General features: G+C 36.0%; 1 protein-coding gene and 1 long non-coding RNA gene across 3 annotated transcripts; one reads left to right on the forward strand and one right to left on the reverse strand.

Moving 5' to 3' along the window:
* Positions 1–1,659: 1,659 nt before the first annotated feature.
* Positions 1,660–20,106, forward strand: LOC147831770 (uncharacterized). The gene is made up of 3 exons (XR_015520003.1): positions 1,660–1,887; positions 10,393–10,658; positions 18,708–20,106. It is a non-coding gene; the product is annotated as an uncharacterized LOC147831770 (long non-coding RNA).
* lhx2a (LIM homeobox 2a) lies at positions 10,259–25,555 on the reverse strand. 2 transcript variants are annotated; one of them, XM_087300348.1, is made up of 5 exons: positions 25,266–25,555; positions 23,914–24,098; positions 18,535–18,878; positions 16,498–16,685; positions 10,259–10,620 (listed from the first exon to the last, which is right to left on the reverse strand). In XM_087300348.1, the coding sequence occupies exons 1-5, from the start codon at positions 25,281–25,283 to the stop codon at positions 10,369–10,371; spliced, it is 987 nt and encodes a 328-aa protein (XP_087156474.1). In that variant the 5' UTR covers positions 25,284–25,555; the 3' UTR covers positions 10,259–10,368.
* Between the last annotated feature and the right edge of the window lie 1,878 nt (positions 25,556–27,433).

Consider the following 27,433-nt stretch of genomic DNA (forward strand, 5'->3'; position numbering starts at 1 on the left):
TGCTAATAATGTTATTAATATAATATTAACAATGAGCATTGCAAATTATGTTAATAGAATAATAATACATATTATTATTATTATATTAACATTATTAACAATGCTTATAATATTAATAACAATAATAATAATAATATTAATTACAATAAGCATTGTTGATGATGATGATAAAATAATTATTATAATAATAATTTGTATTATTATTATATCAATAATATTATAAACAATGCTTATTATTATTATTATTATTATTATCAACAATGCTTATTATTATTTTTGTTATTATTATTGTTGTTATTATTATTATTATTATTATATCAATAACATTATTAACAATGCTTATTATTATTATTATTATTATAATTATTATTGTTATTCTTAATAATATTAATATTTGACAATACTAAGCAACCTAATATTTGTATTATTTTATTTATAAAACTATATTTATTTAATGTAAATGACAATGCAACAATGCAGGTGACCCCTGATTAATAAAGGGACTAAGCCGAAAAGAAAATGAATAAATGATTATTATTATTATTATTATTATTATATTAACAATGCTCAAAAATAATAAGCATTGTTAAGGTTATTAATATATTAATAATAATAATAAGAAGCATGTTTGATAATATTAATTATTATTATTATTATTAATAAACAATTCTAATAACCTAATATTTGTATTGTTTTATTTATTAAATTATATTTATTTGATGTAAATGACAATGCAGCAAGAGTAACAATTTAACAAAAATATTAATAAAATATTATTCATTATTATTATTAAGTAATACAATAATTAATGTATTATATTATCACTATCTAATACAATTGATAATATTACTAATTTATTTTATTCATATTTATTTTATATAATAATAATATTATTAATAATAATAATAATATTTCCCAGTGATAGGTTGCAGCTGTAAGGGCATATGCTGGATAAGTTGGCGGTTCATTTCCCTGTGACAACCCCTGATGAATGAAGGGATTACGCAAAAGGAAAATGAATGAATATTAACAATAATAATAATAATTTAACAGTGATCAAAAATTAATATTATTTTATTTTAAATAATTACAACACTATTTCACCACTACCCTCAGTTATAAAATGAAGAATGTAACAAAAATGTTTTTACATTTATTTATGTGATATAACGACCATCAAAAGATCATGTATGTTTACAAAACTGTATAACATTTTACAGATTTACACATTTTATTTATGTAGCCTATGATTATTGATAATAAAATAAAAAAAAAAACTAAATGACCTGAAACTTGCCTTTAGTACTTATTCATTGTTGCTCTTAGTTGTGTAAATTGCTTCCTTGTCCTCATTTGTAAGTCGCTTTGGATAAAAGCGTCTGCTAAATGACTAAATGTAAATGTAATGGAAAATGTTGGGTTAAAGGAAGATTCAACCCTTTTTTAATATGCAACACCTAAGACACTGCCACAAATGTCCTGGTATCACCACCTTTTTGCATTATGTAAATGTGGACCATCAGACGAAGCTCTATGACCTGTCCCATTTGTGACCTTTATAATACGTAATTGAGAAAAGCTGATCATCTGTGATAATTTCGTGACGACAGTAGAGTTTCGGTGCACGACAGCAAAACCCCCAAACTCTTCATGTGGTTTGAAAACAGCAGAGCAAACTCGCTGCTTCTCCGTCTGAACCTGAATACTTGTCATTCTTGTGGGGAAATTATTAGCAAATACCTTACAGACTCAGACATCTGTCTACACACACACACACACACGCACACTCAAACCCCGTCTGTTTGCTGCTGCAGACACACGTGCTGAAATGGAGGAAGCGGTGAAGCGGCTTTTTAGAGGCGTTAAAATAAGAATGACATCAAACCGGTAGGACTTCTGCTTTTTCGCTGTGTGTGTGTGTGTGTGTGTGTGTGTGTGTGTGTGTCAGTACAGGAACTATGAATGGATGTGTGTGGTTTGCGGATTTTTATGATTCTTTCGCAAGCAGTCATCTGGCTTTTCAGTAATTTGATGTTCAGTAGCGCCACATCGAGGTCGCACACAGAAACAAAACAACATTTGCTGAAGCCAGAGAAGAGAACCTTTTAGTGTCATGTTGCTTTTGCGGCTGATGAAGTAAACTGGCATGAATAAAGTAAATGTTCACATCAGGACTGTATAATGCATTTGTAAAGCACTAGAATTTACAGTGCTCAGCATACATGAGTACAGCCCATTTTGAAGATGAATATTTTTATCCAATTCTCAGTGAATAAAGGCAATGTTTTTGGTGCATTTAAACGAAAACAGATTTATTAAACAGATTATTTATTAAAATAATATTTTAGTCACCAAAAAAATTTAAAATTGAAAGATAATACAATTAAATGCAAGCAAAATATCGCAAAAATAAATTACAACCTACAAAAGTTCAACTAAATTTTTCAATTAAAATATGAGGACATTGGTGGCATCCTCATTTGTCAAAATGCTTATAAATCCCACAGAATGCGTTTAATTAGAGAGTAAAGCTGCACACAGTCTCCTGTGATGGTTGGTTTTAGGGGTGGGGTGGGGTGAGGGCAATATAATACACGGTTTGGACCATATAAAATGAATGGAAACCTATGTAATGTCCCCACTTTTCACAAATACAAACGTGTGTGTGCGTGCGTGCGTGCGTGCGTGCGTGCGTGCGTGTGCGTGCGTGCGTGCGTGTGTGTGTGTGTGTAAAAGAAACTGAACAACTGGGAGGAAGGGAGCATTAAAGGGATAATTCACCTAAAAGTTACATTTTATTCACAATTTTCTTAGCCTTAATTGGTTCTACCTGAAGATATTTTGAAATCCTGTAACCAATGACTTAGGAAGAACAAATACAAATGGAAGTCATTCATTCATTTTCTTTTTTGCTTTGTCCCTTTATTAATCTGAGGTCGCCACAGCGGGATGAACCGCCAACTTATACAGCTATGTTTTACGCAGCAGATGCCCTTCTAGCTGCAACCCATCACTGGGAAACACCCATACACTCTCATTCACACACATATACTATGGACAATATAGCTTAACCAATTCACCTATACCACATGTTTTTGGAGCACTTTGAGGAAACCCACCCCAACACGGAGAGACCCTACAAACTCCACAAATGCCAACTGACACAGCCGGGGCTCAAACCAACGACTTTATTGCTGTGAGGCGATTGTGCTACCCACTGTGCCACCGTGCTGCACCAAATGGAAGTCAATTGTAAAAAAAATAAAATTTTTCAAAATATCTTTTCTTGTGTACAAAAGAAAAATGAAACTCAAACAGGTTTGGAAGAAGTGTGTGAAGTTAAATGATGGCAGAGTTTTCATTTTGAGTGAGCTGTCCCTTTAAACTGAAACTCATTCATTTATCCATTTGGGGAATTTGGATTTAGCGATCACCGGTCACAATCTGACAGGGGGCCCCCCTGTGGGCCCGTCCGCTACGCCACTGGCTATACAGTACAATACACTTTGCGATTAGCATGGTTTAAAAACACTTTAGTGTTTACTATATATTACTATAGAGTATTTTCATGTGGGGGCACAAAATCGCATTAAAGGTTCATGAAACCCTCGAGTACTTTTTTAGGATTTTAACATATTTGTGTGTGTTGAGCATCAGTTAGGACAATGTTAGCATCTGTCAGCTTTAATTGTGGGAAAAACTGGATAATTTTGAGGTTTTGTCAGCTAATTTCAGCTTCCGGGTTTAAAATTATTTTTGGGGCAAAACTGTAAATGCAAAGATGACGCGTCGATTTCTCATTATTATTCATAGGGAAGTTTTCTTATCCTATCAGAAGAGCCGGCTTCTTAATTATTCATGAGAGCACGTGCTTTCCGAAGACAGCAGACCTGGCTGCCAGTGCCAAGCTGTGAAATCCTACATTGATGACTGGGTGAGACGCGTCCACGGACCCACTATTTGAGTATTTAGCCATTCATGAAGGGTCGTCTGTGTTTGTTTTCATGATCCACAGGGTTTGTTGAATGTTTTCCCCCGTGATCCTGTCAGGGCCGATACAGCGAAGCTGTTTGTGTGCTGCAAGCAGTTTTGTCGGGAGAGCAGTACAAGAATTGGAGTATGGTGGACGTTGTCTTTTATCAGAAGTTTGTTCACATTTAGACACATCGCCGTGCTGCTGTGTTTGCCTAAATCCTCCAGATTACCAGCAGTGCTAATGGTTAAAATAGACAGGGCAAGAGAGCTGCAGCACTGAGTCTGCATTCAGACCCGGGGATTGAGGGAGGTGTCTTCATTTAGTGTTTATATGAACACTATTATCTCTATAATGATATAAATTGTGGTTATCTGTACATAAAATTACAAATAACAGATGTAGCAGACCATTCAGTTACTGTTTATTTCTTTGCATTTTAACTTTGTAAACTATAAAATCATGGGTCTCCTCATCGTTTGTGTCTCATTTTGTAAACTGACTGACAACAGTTCTTCGCTCCCCTCCTTCTCCCCTGCTCTGCTGGCCAAGCACACTCCTGCCCTTTGCTCGCAGAGCTCCATGCCCATCATGAAGCAGTTTTGGGAAAAAAATCTGATGTAGACTTGAACCAAAAGAGGGGGGTTTCATGCATCTTTTGAAAAAAATTCTGAGGTGGTTTTGAACCAAAAGTGGGGGGTGTGATGGCCCTTTAAGTTTTCTAGTCATCTCAACTTGCATCAATCAAACTGACTAAAATGTTATGTTGAACTTTTTATAACTTCATATAACTTATTGAAATAAATGATATAAATATTTTTAATAAGTTAAAGTTTCGACTAATTTTTATGAATAAAAGGAACAAAAATATTTGTCTTGATTTTAGTCACTACTTTTACAGTGTATGGATTGATAAATAGATAGACATCTAGGCTATGTGTCTGTCTGTCCGCCCGTCCATCCATCCATCCAGTTTGTCTGCATGTGTTTATATATGGACTGTGTAGGCCTATGTTGTTTTTATGTGAGACTGGTTTGTGGGAAGAGAGTAGCATGTCCTGTAATCTGACATCCATAAATGCACACATGCGTAAACACAAACCACACACACACACACACACACACACACACACACACACACACACACACACACACACACAAACTTGGTTGCGGTAAACACTTCAACGAACCACAACCGCGAGCATGAAATGAGCAGCTTAAAGAAAAGTCCTCAAAACACCCGTCCTTCGTTAGTTCCATGTTCTTCCTCCTCTTCTCTCAATCTTCGTGTTGAATATCATTTATTTGTGTGGTGACTGCGCAGATTTTTTTTACAGACATTTTAACGAAGAAAAATTCCGGAAAATATTATTGGCGACGCAAAACTGAGAGTTCATTAGCAGCTAATAAAACTGTGCGGTCATGGAAGAAAGACAGCAGCGAATCTCTGAGTGTGTGTCTGATGCCGTGATCGAGTCTCTCCAGCGCTGCCAGAGCTCAGTCTCAGCTCGTATAACTGCACAATGAAAACCACAATCACCTCGACGGAGACCGGGATAATTACACTGGACAAACATACACACTCGTATGCACACATACACACCACTTGAATATGACCAGGGTGAAGCAATCAAACAGCACACACTCTCTGCTGAATAAACAAACATCTTTTCAGAATGTGGATACCTTATTCAAGCCTATTAATATAGGCCTAATTTATTCAAAAGCAACCACATCTGATTGTTGAAAGAAGTCTCTTGATCACAAAAGCTGCATAAATGTCGTAAAACTAATTAAAAACATCTTTTTTTCTGTTTTACGATGTTTTTAAAAGGGAATTTATGCATGTGATGCAAAACTGATTATATATATATATATATATATATATATATATATATATATATATATATATATATATATATATATACACACACACACACACACACACACAGACAGAGAGAGAGAGAGAGCCTATATGCTAAAATAATCAGTTTTGCATCACATGCATAAATTCCCTTTTTAAAATGTTGCTAAACAGAAAAAAAATATGCTTTTAATTAGTTTATATATGTGTGTGTGCATATGCACTCGCCGGCCACTTTATTAGGTACACCTGTCCAACTACTTGTTAACACAAATGTCTAATCAGCCAATCACATGGCAGCAACTCAATGCATTTAGGCATGTAGACTTGGTCAAGACAATCTGCTGCAGTTCAAACCGAGCATCAGAATGGGGAAGAAAGATGATTTGAGTGACTTTGAAAGTGGTATGGTTGTTGCCAGACGGGCTGGTCTGAGTATTTCAGAAACTGCTGATCCACCGGGATTTTCACGCACAACCATCTCTAGGGTTTACAGAGGAATTGGTCTGTAAAAGTGAATATATCCAGTGAGCGGCAGTTCTGTAGGTGTAAATGCTTTGTTGATGTCAGAGGAGAATGGCCAGACTGGTTTGAGCTGATAGAAAGGTAACAGTAACTCAAATAAGCACCCGTTACAACTGAGGTATGCAGAAGAGCATCTCTGAACGCACAACACGTCCAACCTTGAAGCAGATGGGCTACATCAGCAGAAGACCACACCGGGTGCCACTCCTGTCAGCTAAGAACAGGAAGCTGAGGCTACAATTTTACACAGGCTTACTAAAATTGGAAAATCGAAGATTAGAAAAACGTTGCCCGGTCTGAGTCTTAATTTCTGCTGCAACGTTTGGATGGTAGGGTCAGAATTTGTGGGGAATGTTTTCTTGGCACACTTTGGGCCCATTCTTACAAATTGAGCATTGTGTCAATGCCACAGCCTTCCTGAGTATTGTTGCTGACCATGTCCATCCCTTTATGACCACAGTGTTCCCATCTTCTGATGCTACTTCCAGCAGGATAATGCTCCATGTCATAAAGCGTGAATTATCTCAGACTGGTTTCTTGAACATGACGATGAGTTTACTGTACACAAATGGCCTCCACAGTTACCAGAACTTATTCCAATGAAGCACCTCTGGAATGTGGTGGAATGGGAGATTCACATCATGGATATACTGCGTGATGCTATCAAGTCAATATGGACCAAAATGTCTGAGGAATATTTCCAGTAGCTTGTGTAATCTATGCCACGAAGGATTAAGGCAGTTCTGAAGGCAAAAGTGGGTCCAACTCGGTACTAGTAAGGTGTACCTAATAAAGTGGCCGGTGAGTGTATGTATGTGATGAATAGAAAGTTCAAAACAACAGTGATTATTTGAGATCTTTACTGCTACTTTTGATCAATCTAACATGTCTTTGTTGGATTAAGTGACATAAGACATTTCAATGTGCTATTTGAATTATTAAACACTTAATACACTTTAATGCCAAGGTGATAATGCAAAATTCTGACATAAAAAAACAAGGATTTCCTGTGACAAAAAGTATTAAATATAGATAGTTGAAGTAGCTTTCATGTTTTATGCATTTATTTAAACTTTTCCCTTGTTTCTTTGGAATTTTTAAGCAATTTCTGAATAAAAGCGGATTTAAAATGCACATTTTTGGGGGTAGATTTGCATGTAGTTTCACATATTTTATTTATGTAACCAGCAGTATTCATTCATTTTCCTTCAGCTTAGTCCTTTTACTCATCTGGGGTCACCACAGTGGAATGAACCGCCAACTTATCCAGCATATGTTTTACACAGAGGATGCTTTTCCAGCTGCAACCCAGTACTGGGAAACATCCATACACACTCATTCACACACACACTACGGCCAATTAAGTTTATTCAATTCACCCACAGTGCATGTATTTGGACTGTGGGGGAAACCGGAGAACCCAAAGGAAACCCATGCCAACACGAGAGAACAGAAATGCCAATTGGCCCAGCCGGGACTCAAACCAGCAACCTTCTTGCTTTGAGGCGACAGTGCTAACCACTGAGCCACCGTGTCACCCATAACCAGCAGTATACAGAAAATAATATCAAGTATTCCAAATACAGTCATATTGAACTTGCAAACACTATATTATTATTTTAAGTAGTGTACTGAACATTATAAAAATCTTTCTTTTGCCACTTTAAATAACCTGTAGAATGGAAAGGTTCCTTTATTGTAAAAAAAATCCACAGAGAACCACACAAACCAATAATGTGTTCAAATAACCCAAAATACCATCAAATAAAAATTAAACATCACAAATGGAGGTTTTCAAACTGACACCATAGTCAAAACCAGACTGAGTTTGTGATAGCCAATGGGAAAATAAGAGCTTCAAGAAAAAAATGACATTCAAACTCAAACCTTTATGATTAGCCTCCTTCAGGGTCACAAAAATTATAATGCAAGAAATACAAAGTAAAAGTAAACAATATGTAAAAGTATGACATTTCAGGGGAAGCGCAGCACAGATGCTCTTTCTCCCTCTCCTCACCCAGGCAGACAGACACCCGCACACACTCAGAGGTTGGGGTGCAACTCTTAAAGGGCAACAGATACACATACATACATACATACATACATAATGTGGTATATACACCTAGGAGTTGTGGTTAAAGGTTCCTTAAAGAACCTCTGCATTTGAGAGTTCTTGAAAGATTTTTTTTTCTTGGTGTGAATGACATTTCAGTCATCTAAAGAACGTTTACTTTTAAGAGTGAAGGCTTTCATTTTCTTTAAATGCAAGAATCTGTAATCCAATTGCAACTCTGATACCTCAAAACACAATGCAATTCACTCACTGAGTGTGCCTCACACAGGTGAGTGGGCTTGACAAACCACCTGTAGAAAACACTCACTGTCATCTCTCTGCACCAGACACTCTCTCAATCACTACACATTTGTACACTCTCAGAAATAAAGGTACGCGAGCTGTCACTGGGGGTGCTACCTTTTCAAAAGGTACACATTTGTACTTGAGGGGTCCATATTGGCACCTTAAATGCATATATTAGTACCTACACATTTTAAGATGAACACTTTTGTACTTTTTAGGAACTAATATGTACCCTTGGGTATTAATATGGACTTTTTAGGTACAAGTTTGTATCTTTTGAAAAGGTACCACCCCAGTGACAGCTCGCGGACCTTTATTTCTGAGAGAGTTGAAAAACATTTTTGTGTGCATTTTTGAGTGTGCTTCAGTTCACAGGTGAGTGGGTTTGACAAACCACCTGTAGAAACACTCTTCTCTCTATGCACTGTATGCGTTTCCTAAACTCCATCTTAACAAGTACTCACAATGTTTACTTGTGAATTTACCAAATTTCATGTTGCACTAGTTACAATTCCAACCTTAAATACCTCTTTTGCACAAAATATTGCACACTAATGTTTATTTTTCCACACAAAGTACTTGTGCAGTATGTCTTAGGTCAGGGGTTCTCAACTGGTTTGGCCATGGGACCCAGATTTATACATGGTCATCAAGCCGCGACCCACATTTTTAGGAACTATAATACAATTTTAGGAATTATAATTAAGTTGTATTTATTTGTTAACATACACAAGTAGTGACAGATAAAACATATGAAAATCACCAAGACTTACAAATAAACTCTATTTTACTGCTGTCATTTAACAAAATGTATCAAATTATAGAGATATTACAAAGTAAAAATTACAAATACTGTAAACAGAGGTTAGGGTAAGGAAAGGTTCAGTTACCATGAACTAAACTGTTAATAAAACATGTTGTCTGGTTTCTAAATGAAGTTTTAATTCAGGAGGTTTCATGCTCTCTTGTGAGAGCACCTCGCTACTTATGACGCACTGAGGTTTTAAGTCTTTTTTGTCGTCAATATATGTAAATCCATACTTAACATATTCGGCGTCGCACTTGCGCTTCGACATATTTGTTGCTATAATTAAATGAAATTTCACATGTCAAACGGTAGGGTTGTCCTGCACGCAAGTCAAAACAAGTTAAAAATTAAACTTGTGTTGTTGTTTTTTTACCACACACTCCACGACCCACTGAAAATGTTCCCGCGACCCACCAGTTGAGAAACACTGTCTTAGGTTATGTGTATAATTAACTATTTATACAGTTTATAGTTGGTTTACAGCTCCAGTATTTTAGTTGTGTACAGGTTTAAAAATTGCTCTTACTTCCAGAGTTGTGTTTATAATTATATTATATAATTTTTTTTTAACCTTTAATGGATAGAATAGTGCAGAAAATTGACAGGAAATAGTTGGGGGCAGAGAGAGGGGAAGGGTCGGCAAAGGACCTCGAGCTGGGAATCGAACTCGGATCGCCGTGAGCACCATGATGCTATATGTCTTAACCACTAGGCTAATGGCACAGAGTGTTTATAATTATGATTATGTTTAATTATGCAGCTTCAAATTCCTGTGAGACACATTTTCACGTGTAGGAATGACAATAAAGCTCAATTGACTTGGCCAATATGCTGATATACTAATAATCAAAAGCTGTTTTTAGGAGGAACCCAGAGAAGACAGGAGAGTGTGTGTTGCGAGCGGCTGATGGTGTGTGTTGGGATGGCGAGGTCCCGCTGGGGCTGGACGGGCTCATGGATCCGTGGCACAGCTCAGGTGAAGGCACAGATGGAGACGTGAGGGTGGAATTGTCTGAAACATTGTCCACCCCAATGCTCTCCTGATATAGACAGTTTCTTCTGAATTTTGCACGGGCATTCTGGAACCAAACCTGAAGAAACATCCTTTATTAGGACTTTCCGCTATTAGGTACGTTGGTAACACTTTTCAATGATTCATTTACTAACATGAACAAACAATGAACTATATTTATTGCAGTATTTATTCATCTTTGCTATCATTGGGTAATGAAAATACAGTTGTTTATTAATAACTCACAGTGGATTAACTAGCACAAGGTTGTATCTTAATGATGCATTAGCTGAACTAACATTAAGTGACATTAGCAATACCTACAGTTAATAAGTATGCTCTATAAGTATTGTTTATTCTTAGTTTATGTTAGTAAAGTTTGAAGATTCTATTTTAATTATTCATTATACTGATTAACATGTACTAAACCCCATGCTTGTTTCTGAAGCTTTCATCCTTGACTTTTTATTTCACAATGTTCAGTTTATATCTCACAATTCATATATTCATTCATTCATTTTCTTGTCGGCTTAGTCCGTTTATTAACCTGGGGTCGCCACAGCGGAATGAACCGCCAACTTATCCAGCAAGTTTTTACGCAGCGGATGCCCTTCCAGCCGCAACCCATTTCTGGGAAACATCCACACATACACTACGGACAATTTAGCCTACCCAATTTACCTGTACCGCATGCCTTTGGACTGTGGGGGAAACCGGAGTACCAGGAGGAAACCCATGCGAATGCAGGGAGAACATGCAAACTCCACACAGAAACGCCAACTGAGCCGAGGATCGAACAAGCGACCCAGCGACCTTCTTGCTGCGAGGCGAACGTGCTAGCCACTGCGTCGCCTTATCTCACAATTGCATATTCTAAATGCATTTCTTGTAATTTCATTTATTCATTCATTCATTTTTTTCTGCTTAGTCCCTTTATTAATCAGGAGTTGCCACATCAGAATGAACTGCCAACTTATCCAGCATATGTTTTACCTGGCGGATGCCCTTCCAGCTGCAACCCATCTCTGGGAAACTATCGTGCAATTTGCATCTTGCAATTCTGATTTTCTTTGAATTCTGACACAAAAAGCAGAATTACAAGATGCAAACTCAGAGAGCTGAGGGAGTCAGTATTGTATAAACACTAAATACATGTGGAAAAAAATCTGAATTGTAGGACGTAAATTGAATTTTTGCGAATGTAAGTTAAGTTAATATCTCACAATTGCAAGATCTAAACTCAACATGCAATAATTTTTCTCCTTGTTTTGAGTTCACATTTCACAACTCTAACATTTTGTTCAAATTCTTACCAAAATGAGCAGAATTTTAAGATGTAAACACTAAATGCAAATAAAAGCCAGGATTAGGGGACATAAGCTGAATTTATTTTGTGAAAAAGCCACAGAAAAACAAAAAAACGCTGGAAAATGAGTCAAGAGTTAAGCTCAAACTTCTGGGAAAAAAAGAGAATTTTAGACTTAAATCAAGAATTCTGTGAATAAAGTCAGTATTGCAAAATGTAAAGTTCTCTGAACAAATCCGAAAAAATTGTGGGATGTAAAAGTTGTATTTCTAAGACAAATTGTGGAATTTGAGATGTAAACCCAGAATTCAGAAAGCAGATGTTTATCATCAGATATAAACTCTTCTGTTTTTGGTCTGAAAAAGCAGTTTCAGAGCGCGAGAAGCTCTTTCAAACAGTGCAGAATGGCAGGTTTTCCAAACTCCCTCAGATCACTTGGTTTTCACTTGAAACTTGTTAAAACGGCATATAATGTTTAGTATAAAAAAATAAAAAAATAAATAATAATAATAATAATAATAATATATATATATATATATATATATATATATATATATATATATATATATATATATATATATATATAATTTTTATTGTGTTAAATCATTTTTAAATAAACTCAAAAGCTTGTTTTATGAAAGAATAAAGTTTCACATTAAAGGAGACATATAATCCCCCCCCCCCCCCCCCCCAACCCCCCCTTTTTTTTTTTACAAATTGTAAAATAAGTTTGATATCCTAGAGCAGAGGTGGGCAAACTACGGCCCGCGGGCTATATGCGCCTGGCTGAACACTTTAATCCGGCCCGGGAGGGAGTTTTTAAAATGCTGCTTCTGAGTAACGGTTTGGTTTCAGAATTAGTAAATTAATGATGCAATACAAGTGAAAGTCATTTGATGGCAGTATTGTACTCGGTACAGTTAGCGCAACCAGTGGAATTAGAACAAACTCTCGGATATTCAAATACACTGAATGACTGAAAATGAGTCAGGCAAAAAAAAATTGACTCTAAATGTCGCCTGTTTAAGGAAGAATAGACAACAAAATACGTATACACCAGTATCGGACAGAAAGCGGTAGGTCTAATATGCTAAGAAATGATTGCTGTTTTTAAAGATTACAACCTAAGGGACCGATCACACTGAACGCGCATTTACGTTCCAAACACGCGAGGTGCAATGCACTGCCTTTTTGTTGACAAGAAAAAAAGGAGCGCGGTGCACTTTTTTAATGTCGTCAGTCAACGACTGAATCAGCTAGATATTTTGCGAGAGTGTTGCTCTAGATATTAATATAACTTTATTTTCAGGCTCATTGTTCACATTAACACTCATAATAACATGACTTGAAATAACAAAAACTAAGCTTCTTCTTTCGTTTTATCTCATAGTTTTGTAATTAATATGAGCATATTAATACAAACTCAAATGAGATTGTTTTGAATTTGACTCCAATTATAAAATAATGGCTGGTTAAATGTGTTAATTTTTGTCATAACATATATTTTCCATGCACACATCCACTTACATCCATTAAAAGTTATTTTGTCAAAGATTTATTTATTAAATTATTTAAATAATAAATTAATTTTAATAAATTAATTTTATTAACTTATTTTATTGTTTTATGATGATTGATAAATAAATATAAATAGCAGTGGAAATTCATTTGACTTGTAAATTTCACTCAATAATAACTATTAAAACAAATCTGTATTGTGTTAATGTGACATGTTTCTTCTGTACAATATTACATGCTCCTTGCATACTGCCACTGTAAATAAAAGTTATTTTTTGAAGGATTTGACATGTGGCCCTTCACTTGGTTTGCAAAACGTGATGTGGCCCTCGGGTCTCAAACGTTTGCCCACCATTGTCCTAGAGAGTGTGTATGTTTCAGCTCAAAATAGCACACACATTTTTTTTTTAACTCTTTAAAACTGCCCCCTTTAGGCTTTGATCCTAATTGTTACATTTTAGTGACTCTCTGTTTAAATTCAAATGAGATCACGCCCCCAGCCCTCTTTTCCAAAGAGGGTGGAGCCATGAATGCCTATGTGTCTGCATAGTCAGATTCAAAACTCTAATGCTGTGTTCACACCAGATGCAGAACGCGCAGATTAATTGCGCTATTCGCGCGTAAATAGCCGCGTGAACATTTCAGTTTACTCGCTTCGTTCGCGTGTCAACCCTCGCTTCATTCGCGTGTCAAATCCGCTTCAATCGCGTGTCAAATTCACTTCAGAACAGACGCAGATTCGCGTGATGGGCAGGGCTTCTGTCTGCCCGAAGACTCTAGCTTCATAGCTAAATGGCTAACATGGATTTTATGAAGAAAATAACAGTGTTTTTGTGCTTTATGAAGACTGAAAAACAGCGTCGATACGTTTAGGGTCGTGTCTGAGTCCACTACATCCTTTCAGAGGTGCATCCAGCTCTGTGAGCTCATAAACTCCTCCAGAAACTTAACCTGGATGACGGAGGCTTTCAGGGGTGCTTCTGAGTGAGCCAAAGTTCAGATGAAGTTCAGATTTTCAAATTCGTGAGATTCGCGCGAAACGCTCGTTAAGCGCGTCAAACGCGCAAAACGCTCAATTCGCCCCGCGCCATTTGCGTCATTCGCGCCGCGCCATTCTCACGTATCGTGCTGCAGGATTGCATTGACTTAACATGTAAATGTGAACATGTGAACGCAGCATATTAGTGGATAAGTGCTTCTCACTCAGGGCTGCCTATGCTAATGAGAGAGAGAGATTGTCAATAATGGGTGGGGCTTCTCATGTACAAAGGGAGAATGTCAATCAAAGTGTTTCAGTAGACTGTTTTTATCAAGTGTGATTATAAAAAAATTAACTTATTAAATTTTTACCATTAAAGGCTGGATGTATACACACACTGTTGCCACACAACTGTGTTTAAATCTGTGGTGTTCAGATTTTCGTTACTCAGCCAGTGTTCATGGGTCTGATGGACCCGCTAGAGTTTTGGCTTTCCAAATGAACACTATCAAACAATTTTATGTTAAATTACTCAACAAATGTTTACTTAATCCCAATTACAAGCCATATGCACAGCAAACATGGTTAATTTTCCCCCTTTACCTTTGTTAGATCATATTGATGAATTAAGGTGCTTCGCTTTTTTTTTTTTATTATTAATGTTTTGAAAAAAATAAAACCCACAGATTTGTTTTTTCGTATTGTTTCCCTACGGTCATGGACATCATCATCAGAAGCCCCTCTCTCTTTCACAATCAATTGCAAGGCTCTCGCAGCAGATAATCTTTTGGCCATCTTGATCAGTTGTGATAAGGAACTAGAACTACACTGGCATAGTCTTATTTATAGTACTATGCCCCTAATTTGCAGATGGGACAGGTTATGAGAAAATAAAGCTTGGTTCCCGCAAGAGATTGGGTAAAATGTGCGGGAATGTAAGAGCAGACAGTGTTGATAGTTGAATTTTCAACAATGTTGCAACTTTGAGCGAGAGCGGGAGGGGAAGAAAACTGCAGGACCGGAAAGGACAAAGACAGAGTGTAGGAACACTCTTTCAAGACTTTAAGGGTGCTTTCACACCTACACTTTTGTTTTGGAACGTATCTCGTTTGCCCAGTTAGCGTGGTTCGTTTGGCATATGTGAACAGGGTAATCGCGCTCTGTTCCGCGACAAAGTAATCGCTCCAAGATCGCTTGAATGAGGTGGTCTCGGCTCGATTGAAACGAACCCTGGAGCGGTTCGATTGCAGTGAGAAATCAATCTGATCCGAGGTTATATCACAGTGTTTTATGGATATGTAATAGGCATACGGCTATATGAAGAGAGAATTATGAGTAGGGCGGGAAGTTTTGCGAGTCTCCGGATGCCCGCAAACAAGTTATGATCTCCTGGTAATCTCGCGTCTCACTCCCGGTCCTCAAATAGGCATCGCCGCGCACCCTTCTCACCCCTCCCCACCGCGTCCACAGGGTCCCCACAGGGTCTCTCCGCGCACCCTGTCAATCACCACCAAACCACCACCTCTCCTGACAGCTGAGCGGAACGCTGCAAAAAAAAAACCTGACACTCTGACCAATGTGAGGAGAGTTTACTCACACGTGACTTGTTTTAGCTCTTTTGGTCCGATTAGAAACTTTGCAGTGTGAAAGCGAACCGCTCCAAGAGCAAAGAGCAACAATGTAACAATTGTAATCTCTGTTTCGGAACAACTGAATCGATTCACAGGTGTGAAAGCACCCTTATTAGACCTGGGTCTAGTGGACCCGAACACCTTGTATGTAATGTAAATGTGTGGGGGGAGGTACATTTTGCGGTCATTGAAAATTTGCTCAGATTAATGTTCTTCACAGAAAATTAGCCAAAGCCAATGAATTTCAGGTTGAAAAAATTAGTCATTGTTTAATTTTTCTTTTGAAAAAAACTGAAAACGGGTCTCACAGACCCGAACACCATACAAGGGTTAAACCCCTTATAATAGCAATTTTTGCATAATAGGTCCCCTTTAAGCTGTTCTGCGCATACATATGTTTAAATCTGTTTGTCAATGCTATATTTTTAGTGTGCTTTCAGTCTTTTGGTTCCCTCTTTTATATGCAACTAAAACAAAAAAATCAATTGTTCTGAGCATCCAGAGATGTTTATTTTTTCTGACCTGGAGCACACGTTTGGTGAGGCCAGTTTTCTGGGCGAGCTCTTTGAGGTCTTTGGCATCTGGATTGTGGTTGTGGGTGAAGAAGGACTGCATGCTTCTCAGCTGGTGATGCTTGAACGACGTTCTCATGCGTTTGGACTTTTGACAGCTCACTCTTTCCGACAGATCCACACCCAAATCACTCACATCTACAACACATGGACAAAGCCAGCCGTCACTGATACTGTGTGACTCACAACAACACTGAAGGCAACAATAACTACAGTTAAAGTCAGAATTATTAGCCCTTCTGAATTTTTTTTCTCCAATTTCAGCTAAACCGAAAGAAGATTTTTTTTCAACACGCTTCTAAACATAATAGTTTTAATAACTCATTTCTAATAACTGATTTCTTTTATCTTTGCCATGATGACAGTACATAATATTTAACTAGATATTTTTAAAATACTAGTCTTCAGCTTTTAACGGCTTGACTAGGTTAATTAGACAAGTTAGGGTAATTAGGCAGGTTATTGTACAATGATGGTTTGTTCTGTAGACTATCGAAAAAAAATATAGCTTCTCAGTAGTATTCTAGTAGTATTGACCTTAAAATGGTTCAAATAAAAACATTTAAAAAAGGATGTCAAATATTTAAATTGTTTTATATTATAAGATATTTAGAATTTTATATATGTCTGTGATGGGGGTGGCACAGTGTGTAGTGCAGTCACCTCACAGCAAGAAGGTCGCTCGAGTCATGGCTGGGTCAGTTGGCATTTTTAGCATCATTACTCATCATCACATGATCCTTCAGAAATCAGTTTTAATATGCTGATTGGCTGCAAAATTATTAATTTTGGCTATTATTGCTGTTATTTGTAAGATGGTGTTATGAATACTACGTATTCATGAAATCTAGTACTTTATACATACTCTGGATAATCCTTGACTATTTTATCAGGTTTGGCATGATGTCCCGGGAGAGAACCCTGAGCTCGGAGATAGATGAGCCCAAGAATAGTCCGCTGACTGCGCTAGTTTGTAGTAAGCGCTAGTGACTTTAATTTTGTTGCATGGTTTTTTGAGTGTGGGAGGAAACCGGAGCAATCAGAGAAAACCCACACGAACACGGGGAGAACATGCAAACTCTGCATAGAGAGTGTCGGTTGGCTCAGCTAGTGTTTAAACCAACGACCTCCTTGCTGTGGGGCAACAGTGCTAGCCACTGAGCCACCCGAAATTAGAATTGAGCAGTAGGGAGAATGGATGGATGGGGAGGGGAGGGGGGGGGGGGGTGCTGGGGGGGTTCCAAAACGAAGATGAGGAATGAAGTTTATGCTGGATATTTATATTGAATTTAGAGTGATCCGATTGGCTAGTTAGTGATTAGTGAGAGGGATCAGCTTTAGTCAATCCTATCACGTGCTCCACTCGAAATTAGTTTAAGACACTTGGCTTATTATATTTAATATAATTATTATTTATTACATTTATTATACAAGAAATGTTCTTGATCATCCTTATGTGTTTATAATTTGTAATTCTTCTATGATGAATCCTTATTTTATTGCATGTTTGATTTCTCTGTTGTTGTAGCGCTTTGGGTTTTAGAAAAGCACATCATAAATAAAATGTATTATTATTATTATTATTATTATTATACACACCATATATTTAAATTTCTAAAACATTTAATTGTTTAAATGTGTGCTTCATCTGAAAAGTTATAAACATGTATAATTATAAGAGTTATGCAAAATATCTAAAAATAAAAATACATGTATACTAATTTCTCAATTTTTTTTCTTAAGCATGTGAAATTGTCTTGATAAATGTTTTTGTGTTCTGTAAAATATATATTAGTCTGATTTATACAGAACTATTGAATGTATGTACAATATTTAAGGCAAGTATATTACAAGTTACTGTAATTAAATGACCTATAAATGAAAAGTAATCCCTTACATTACTTTTTTAGCAGTAGAATAGTCATTTTAATTTTGTAACTGATTAATGTTGACCAAATAATCATAATAATTGTATTCAATAACTTACCTGAACTATATGCAATATGATCAGCTGTACTGTTATTTTTCCTCCTCCGGACTCGTGCTCTGTGCACGGGGCTTTCTTCATCATATGTGTGACTCTCAGAATTTGTCTCTCTAGAAGACATGTCTGAATAATACAAATCTGCATGACATTCTCTCTGGATGTGTGCTCGACAGTACACAGACGTCTCCTTCATCCCGTAGTGATCTCCGGTGAGCAGCACTTTATGGCAGGTGGCACAAGAGAAGCAGCTCAGGTGGTAGACCAGATCCCTGGCGCGCATCACTATCTCTGTGGCAGAGATTCCCAGGTGGCACCGCGCACATCTCTGCGAAGAAAACCTCCTACTTAAGAGAAGACACCAATGTCAGCTTTATTTAGGAGACAGACCGTCATCTAAGATGTAAGAAGCATTTTTTTCTTCTTCAGTAACTCAAAAATGACTTGATTCTAATACACAATTGACCTTGCTTACTGTCTTGAACGATTGTGGTCATATTCAGCATAAGTCATCAGAAAAACATTTGCTTGTAATCTTTCATAAAATATACTAACTTAATCTGCCTCTGAAATTACTTCTCATTACACTGCAAAAGATTTCAGTAAATCAGCAGTTTTTCGTATTTTGTGATTCGTGTTTTTATTTTCCCCCTTTTGTTTCTGCTTTAGAATTGCATTATGGGACCTTAATCTTTCTTCCAACAACTTTTAACCTTGAAATGTTCTGAAAAAAGTGACTTTTATTAACATTTTTGTTAGTTTAAGGCAGGGGTGGCCAACCCTGTTTCTGCAGAGCCACCCTCCTGCAGATTTCAGTTGCTACCCATATCAAACACACCTGAACCAATTAATTAGGACCTGAACACCACGTGATAATTACAGGCAGGTGTGTTTGATATGGGTTGCAACTGAAATCTGCAGGAGGGTTGCTCTCCAGGAGCAGGGTAGGCCACCCCTGGTAAAGGTGATCTATTGTCTGGGTTGGTGTTGTATATTACAGTGCAAAAAGCTTGTAATGAACTGCCAGTACATTTTCTGTTAATTTGCAAACCTATTTCTCTATATACTATTTCTTATACAATATATTATCTCAAACTACTAGTCACTTTGTTAAACTACAGTTGTTTTCAACATCAAAAGTTGACAGAGCAACATTCACAACTGTAAATAAACACAAAACACTTGTGAATCACAACATATGGAAACTTTTAATTAACCGTTAATAATTAATATATTAAATAAATAATTAACTAATATTGTTTTTACTGTGTAATTGAGTATTTTGAGCAGCAAACATTATTTTTTTAAGTGTACATTGTAAAGAATGCAGGATTCCATACAATTCCCTCATGTTGTCCCAGGTGAATTGAACATAAAATAATTACGTTGACCCCCAAAAATCTCAAGAATTGTGTTGTTTTAACTAAATTAGTTTTAGCAAGCAAGTAAAATGTTTTTTTTTGTTTAAATTAGCCCCCACCGTTTATTTTTTCCCCTAATTTCTGTTTAATGGAGAAAAGATTTGTTCAACGCATTTCTAAACAATAGTTTTAATAAATCTAATAACTGATTTATTTTATCTTTGCCATGATGACAGTGAATAATATTTTTCAAGACACTTCGATACAGCTTGACATTTAAAGGCTTAACTAGGTTAATTAGGTTAACTAGGCAGGGTAGGGTAATTAGGCAAGTTATTGTATAATGACGGTTTGTTCTGTAGACTATTGAAAAAAAATATAGCTTAAATTATTTTGACCTTAAAATGGATTTTAAAAAATTAAAAACTGCTTTTATTCTAGCCGAAATAAAACAAAAATTATCAGACATACTGTGAAAATTTCATTGCTCCGTTAAACATCATTTGGGAAATATTTAAAAAGAAGAAAAAATTATAAAGGGGGCTAATAACTCTGACTTCAACTGTACATTACTAACAATAACTAATTATACAGTATGATGATTTTAGCTGAAACCATGGTCCTTGGTAAATTATAAAATGTGATTTAATAGTTGCTGGCTGCACTGAGGTAAAAAATAAGAAATGATTGATTGTTTTACTTCATAAGACCTTAATTTGTGATCAGGAGCCACAAGTATTAATTTTGTTTTGTCTTTATATATATTTTTTTTTACTTTTCAAAGTGCACCTTGCATTTTAGGAGCCATGCACTTTAATGTTTTACTGAAGTAAAAAGTTGCATACAAATGGTATGAGCCGAGCAGGAGTACATTTAACAGCATGTTTTCTGTTCCACTGGCCATTAAAGATGATGTATTTTACCAGTATGCGTGAAAATGTAATTGTTTTGTGAATTGTTTCATTCAGAGTGATCTTTTCATTTAAATCTCTCTTAAATATTTTTTAAAAATTTCATTTCATATTTTGTACCTAAAATGACAAAATTTACAGACAAAATGTTTTTAAATGAATCAAAATGGACAACTCTTATTTCAAGAGTTCCCACTTAGATATGCTTGGCATTTAAAGCAGGTTTGGCATGCTGTCCCGGGAGTGAACCCTGAGGTCGGAGATATTTGAGCCCAGGGCTCCCGCCTGTTCAATAAGCATATCAGGGGATTCGAGATCAGGTAGGTCTCAATAGCTCCCCCTTTAGAAAAAGGGGGAAAAGGAGGAGATGAGGTTGAAGGGGGGATTCTTCCAAAAGGAAGAGCAGTAAGGAGAAAATGATTCATTTATAGTAAGCTAGGATCACTCGGATTGGATTGTTACTGATTACGGATGAGTGGCCAGCAGGGCTCATTCATATCACGTGCTACTCTCGAAATTAGTTTATGAAACTTCACTTGTTAAAATTTATAAATATGTAAAAAGTCATAAATATGTGTAAAATTGCATGATTTCAAATAAATTATTTATCACAGGCCCACAGCCTGGTAAAAGGGGTAGTTGTTTTTTCTCAATAAGTGAACTTTTTTGGGGTTATTCCCTTCATTTTCTGTTTAATTATGAGGTTTAAATACTGCATTTTAGTGACATTTAGGCACTTTTTTTGTTTAAATAGCTTGTCAGATGGTCTTCAGAACTAAACTTTTTGATGTACCAAAACAGTTTCTTAAAAATGTTGAAAAAACATACTATTTAAAATACTAATTTATTACATGATTTATCATTAAGAAAAAAATAATATTCGTAATTTTTATATATTAACAACTGTAGTTTATTTTTATTTGATTAGGTAAACGACCTAATCTAGATCTGGCCAGCACGTTCAACTTTCCTCTGTTAGAACTTAAAAAATAAATAAACAAATAAATAAACAGACAATAATAATAATAATATTAATAATAATAATAATGTAGAACTTCACAATTTTTTCTAGATTTTTCTCTTGTAAAAAAGGTCAATTAGAAAATTTCTGGATAACAACAATAGCCCAATTATTATTAAAATTAACTTTAATATGGGCTGCTTTTGGTGCTTCAAAATTTTTATTGATCATTTATTGTTTCATGAATAACGTCCAAAATTTAGAATAAAAGTTACTAGTAAAATGTTCTCTCTATTTAACAACAATACAGTAGGTCAGTAGTGAAAGATTACTTTCGTCAGATTGTATATTTTCTTGCACAGATGTTAGGCTCGTGAAAAATATTTGTTTGCATGGGCCAAAACTGAGTAGCTGAAATCACGACAGGATTACGTTTGGTTCTAAAGCCTTCTTCAATTGGTTATTTTCACAATTCATAATGGAAAAGCAGTCAAAATAGGACAAATGAGTTTATGTATGGGACAAATTCTGGACCCTTGTCAGTGAGGAGTGGGTCTTTAGAACCACTCTGACCACCCCTGGCTACGGGCCTGTATATATGTACATCATTCACATTTTTACAAAAGAAAAATACTGGAAATGGTTATGCTAATCTATCCAACAATGACTTTTACACTGCTTTTTTGATAACAACATGACGTGAATATTAATGGTTGCTCTTTTCAAATCAGTGTCAATAAACCAGTTTCACTGTGACTAATAGCAGTGTTTGATATTGCCCAGATGGAAAAAAATCTATAGTAATTTAAAATAAATCGAATACAGTAGTAATTTTGAACCATACAATAGAAAAAGCATGTAATATATACAACTATTTGTTATCAAATGCTACAGCATACTGTACAAAAACTACACTATACTATTACTCCAGGTTTTACATTATGGTGTATTGTAATATATGCTAATATACATTATATTTGTAGAAAACCAAGTGTACAAGGGGCGATTCATTACGCAACCCCTGATCAATAAAGGGATTAAGCCTAAAAGAAAGTAAATAAAGTGTAAGAGGTAACTTGTTTGTGTTACTATTTGTTGTCATATTAGCAAGTTACCACCATGGGGGTAGATTCGCTTTTGATATTGGTGGGTATCTAATTTGACATCACACCCTCCCCCTTTATTAGTTTAATAAAGACTTCTGATTACCGAGGGCTTATTTGTACGTAATCACAAAGCACCATATCTGAACACATTTATGCAAATGTAATATTGAAAGTATGTATTTACAAGATGACTTTACATGTCCATGTTTTTTTTTTCTTCTCTTGGCTACAAACAGAACAGCACATGTAATATTTTGCACTTAAAAAAAATAATAATAAACAAATCAAATACAATTAGTAATAAAAACAACATTTAAATCAAGCATGTCTTATAGTGCAAAAGTGAACTAACATGATTTTACTTTGACAATTTTACTTTCATCAATGATTGCAGACTTCTGGAAAGAGGGAGGCATATGACACAATAACCATTTTATCTCAATTGTTGTTTTTTATAATCTTTCGTGGAGGCCAAAATCTAAACCTTTTAAAGTTGCACATTCATGGTTACTTATTATGGTGGACTTGTGGCAAACTTGACTTCAAGTCATCTGACAGTTTTATTTTAAACATAGCTGCGCTTGTCCATGTCTCACTTGAGTCTTGCACAGTAACTGGTTAATTTCGACAAGCATTGTTTTATTTTGGAGACAATTAAATTATTGGAGGGACATTTTAATAATCTGTGGATATTGGTGGGGACACGTCCACTCCTTCCTTGCTAATTCTACAGCGTTGGTTAAGTTACCACAATCAGGCTAGGCTAGCTACGTTACTAAATTATGGTTTAAAAAACTACTATAAATTAGATGATCTTTTCATATGGGTGAAATAAAAGGTCACGTTTGTTAAATAATAAGCTTCACACCGCTTTCTGCCGCCAAGTTTGGTGGGTAACGTTATTCAACAACCATCAGATGCTTAAACTGACCGTTAAAAACAAACGTAAGGTTAAATAGCTGCTAAATAACGTTACGTCTCCTATATGAAAGCGTCAGTGTAAGAAAGTTTCGAAGCTGAACAGAGCTGTAAAAATATTTTACCTGTAATAGTCCTCCTTACAGTAAATGTCTCCGTGTTTGCTGAAGCAGGTGAGCTCTGACTCCAGGTCAGTTTGACACGCGCTGCACTTTAAACAGCGCTCGTGCCAGCGCCTTTCAGCCGCGAGCAGGTAGAACCGATCTGAGATCAGTGCGCCGCAGCCCGCGCACACCGGCGCATCACTGCCCTGCAAAAACATTTCAACGTCGTTCACATATAGCCTACTGAAATCTGCTGAACAACACGAGCAGATTTCCTTCGTGTTTAAATAATCATTAATAATTAATTAATGATGAATTAAAAATTAATTTACTGTGACTTCGTGAATGTATATTTGTTTTGAAGCCCACAAATAGCCTACTTATTTCTTCATAAGCAAAAAATAAATAACGACTCTTCTTTCCCAATCATTTAGATTATAGCCTGTTTTTGGTTTACTGTATCTTCGGAATATTTTATTTCGAATTTATCCTAACACATATTAAATTGGCCAAGATTTTACATTAACACTACAGTGTGGTTAACTTTATAATAGTTTATTAATGTTGTGTAGATGATATTGAATTCAAAACTGTAAAAAATATACTTCAGTTCTAGGTAAAAATTAAATGTAATAAATGCAAAATAGTAGGCTATTTGTTATCTATATTAACAGGTTATACATTTAGAAAATCGCTAGGCCTCTATGATATTTAACAAGTCTGTAATATTAATGTTTAGGCTATATAGGCCTAATTCATTTATTAAATTTTAATACAAACATTTAAATAAAAACCCTATAAAAAATATTGGGTTACTTTTTATAGAACCCAAACGCTAGTTTCAGTCTGCTGGGTAATTTTTATTAGTTTTGTTTTTAAATCATGTGCAGGATGTGCAGGATAATTGTCACTTTATAATAATACTTGAATGGTATTGATTTTTAAATCCTTCGTACAAAATGTAAAGTTTAATATAGGCTACATACACACACACACACACACACACACATATATATATATATATATATATATATATATATATATATATATATATATATATATATATATATATATATATATATATATATAGGATATATATATATATATATATATATATATATATATATATATATATATATATATATATATATATATATATATATATATAATTTTTTAATAGACTTCATAGTCAATGTCATTCAAGTATTATAAAGTGACAATTATGACAATTGTTTCATTTTTAGCCTAACTGTTTTGTTTGACCCAGCATAAGCGTTTTTTAAAGAGAATAGCCTATATATTTGCACTTCTTGCTGCAAACACACACACACACACACACACTATCTTCACAAGCAAATAAAATAAATCCTTACTGATTCATTGTTCTCCATGTGATATAGAGAAAGTAACTCCTTTCTTGCCGCACAAGGATGAATGTCTGTAGTTTTCCTCAGAAAAATGAAAAGTCTCCAAAGAGGAGATTATCCATGTGCTCGAGGTCTATATGTATCTAGCCTATTTATCTCTGCAACTAATACCGTTAAAAGAGCTATCTAACTTTTAATTGACCAAATTTCCAGTCTAGATAAAGTGCAGTCCGAGAGTTTGTTTGCAGCAGCAGGTTCCCGCGGGTTGTTGCTGTGTGCAGATCCAGCTTGAGTCTGCGGGCTGGAACTGATGCGAGTGAAAGAGTCTGCCTGTGCGCGCGCCCGCGTCTCCATCAAATGGGCTCAGTCTGATTCTAGTCGTATGTTTCCAGTTGCACGTTTTTCCTCTCGCTGAGTGAACGCGATGTGGTCTGTTGTCTTTAGGGAGATCTGTTAACTCAATCAGGCTTTTGAATAAGTACATCAGTAGTCGCTTTTGTTAGTTTGTTGTCCAATCAAACGTGAATAACCCTAATAACTTATTAATTAGCTTTATTATAATTTTTTACCTTATCACCTTTGAGAAGTAAGTTCATTTATTAAGAGTGACATATTTGTTTTAAAAGTTTCTGTTTTTTTTATTCTATTATTTGCAGCAGGGTTGCTCACAGGAAGAAGGTCACTGGTTCGAGCCCCGGCTGGGTCAGTTGGCATTTCTGGGTGGAGTTTGCATGTTCTCCTCATGTTTCCCCCACAGTCCAATGACATGTGTAGGTGAATTGAATAAACTAAATTGGCCGTATGTGTGTGTGTGAATGAGAATATATGGATGTTTCACAGTACTGGGTTGCACCTGGAAGGGAATCCGCTGTGTAAAACATATGCTGGATAAGTTGGTGGTGCATTCTGTTGTGGCGACCCCTGATTAATAAAGGGACTAAGCCAAAAAGAAAATGAATGAGTGTATTGTATTGTTTAGGCTATTCTATTAAATTCAGTATGTGTTTGAATAAAATAAGGGACTAAGTTGAAGCAAAACTAATGAATGAATGTGTTTGTATATTTTAGTAGTAAGTGGTGCATTTCTGTTTGCAACAATTAATTAAATGTAATAGTGTATGTTTTATTAGCATGGGCCATGCCACACTTTGAGCTAGACTTTATTGTATAGGGATGAAAGGGAGAGTTAGGGAACAGTGGGATGAAGGGGAAGGGAAGTGATATTTTGGTAGAGTGATTGAACACCCTGAGTGATTCACCCTACACTCAGAAATAAAGGCATACGCGAACTGTCACTGGGGTGGTACCTTTTTATATTTTTACCTAAACATTTTAGGAGGAACATTTTTGTATTTTTTAGGTTCTAATATGTACCCTTAAGGTACCAATAAGGACCTTTTAAGTACAAATTTGTACCTTTTGAAAAAGTTCCACCCCAGTAAAAGCTCGCGTATATCTTTATTTCTGAGAGTGTAAGAGGGAAGAGAGGGTTTTAGGATTGTTAATGGAAAGCAAAAAAATAGAGGGAGGGTGGGCTCAAGAGAACAAGAAGAGTGCTAAAGGGGCTGGTCTGCCTTAAATTAAATCACTTTTATTGTCACATCATCAGCAGGACGTGTGCTATGATGAGTAAAAGGCTTAGGTGCTGGCTCCAGACAGTACAAAATACAGACAGTGCAAATACAATGACAGTGCAAAATACAGACAGTGCAAGATACAACTGCATACTCCAACCCCCCCCCCAAAAAAAAAAACAACAAAAAAAAATAAAATAAACTGGACAATGTAAAATTGACAGTGACATGTACAATGAATCGATATCCACATAGTTGTAGGCAGTATTGTTTTTAAGTATGGATTTGTTAAAGTGCGGTGGATGCTACATATTGATGGTGTGCAGTGAGGGGTATAAAAGAGTCTGTTTGAGGTTTGCTAAGTGTTCATCAGCCTGATAGTCTGAGGGAAGAAGCTTTCCTTCAGTCGGCTAGTGCATGACCGGATGCAGTGGAACCTGAGGGTAGCAGAGAGAAAAGTCTATGACTTGGGTGGCTGCGTTGCTGATGATTCTCTTGGCTTTCCTCATGCACCGCCTGGTGTAGATGTCCTGGAGGGAGGGAAGCTCATCTTCTACTACGCGTCCAGCAGTTCGCACATGTAGGCCTTTGCGATTGCTG

This window comes from Danio rerio, chromosome 21, assembly GCF_052040795.2.
Source record: "Danio rerio strain M-AB ecotype USA chromosome 21, GRCz13ab, whole genome shotgun sequence".
NCBI lineage: Eukaryota > Metazoa > Chordata > Actinopteri > Cypriniformes > Danionidae > Danio > Danio rerio.

Coding starts and splice junctions, on each gene's coding strand:
- lhx2a (XM_087300348.1), bottom strand. Junction 18,879..23,913: donor TGTAAGGAGGACTATTACAG/GTAAAATATTTT, acceptor TCTTCTCTTAAG/TAGGAGGTTTTCTTCGCAGA. Junction 16,686..18,534: donor TCATATTGCATATAGTTCAG/GTAAGTTATTGA, acceptor CATGTGTTGTAG/ATGTGAGTGATTTGGGTGTG.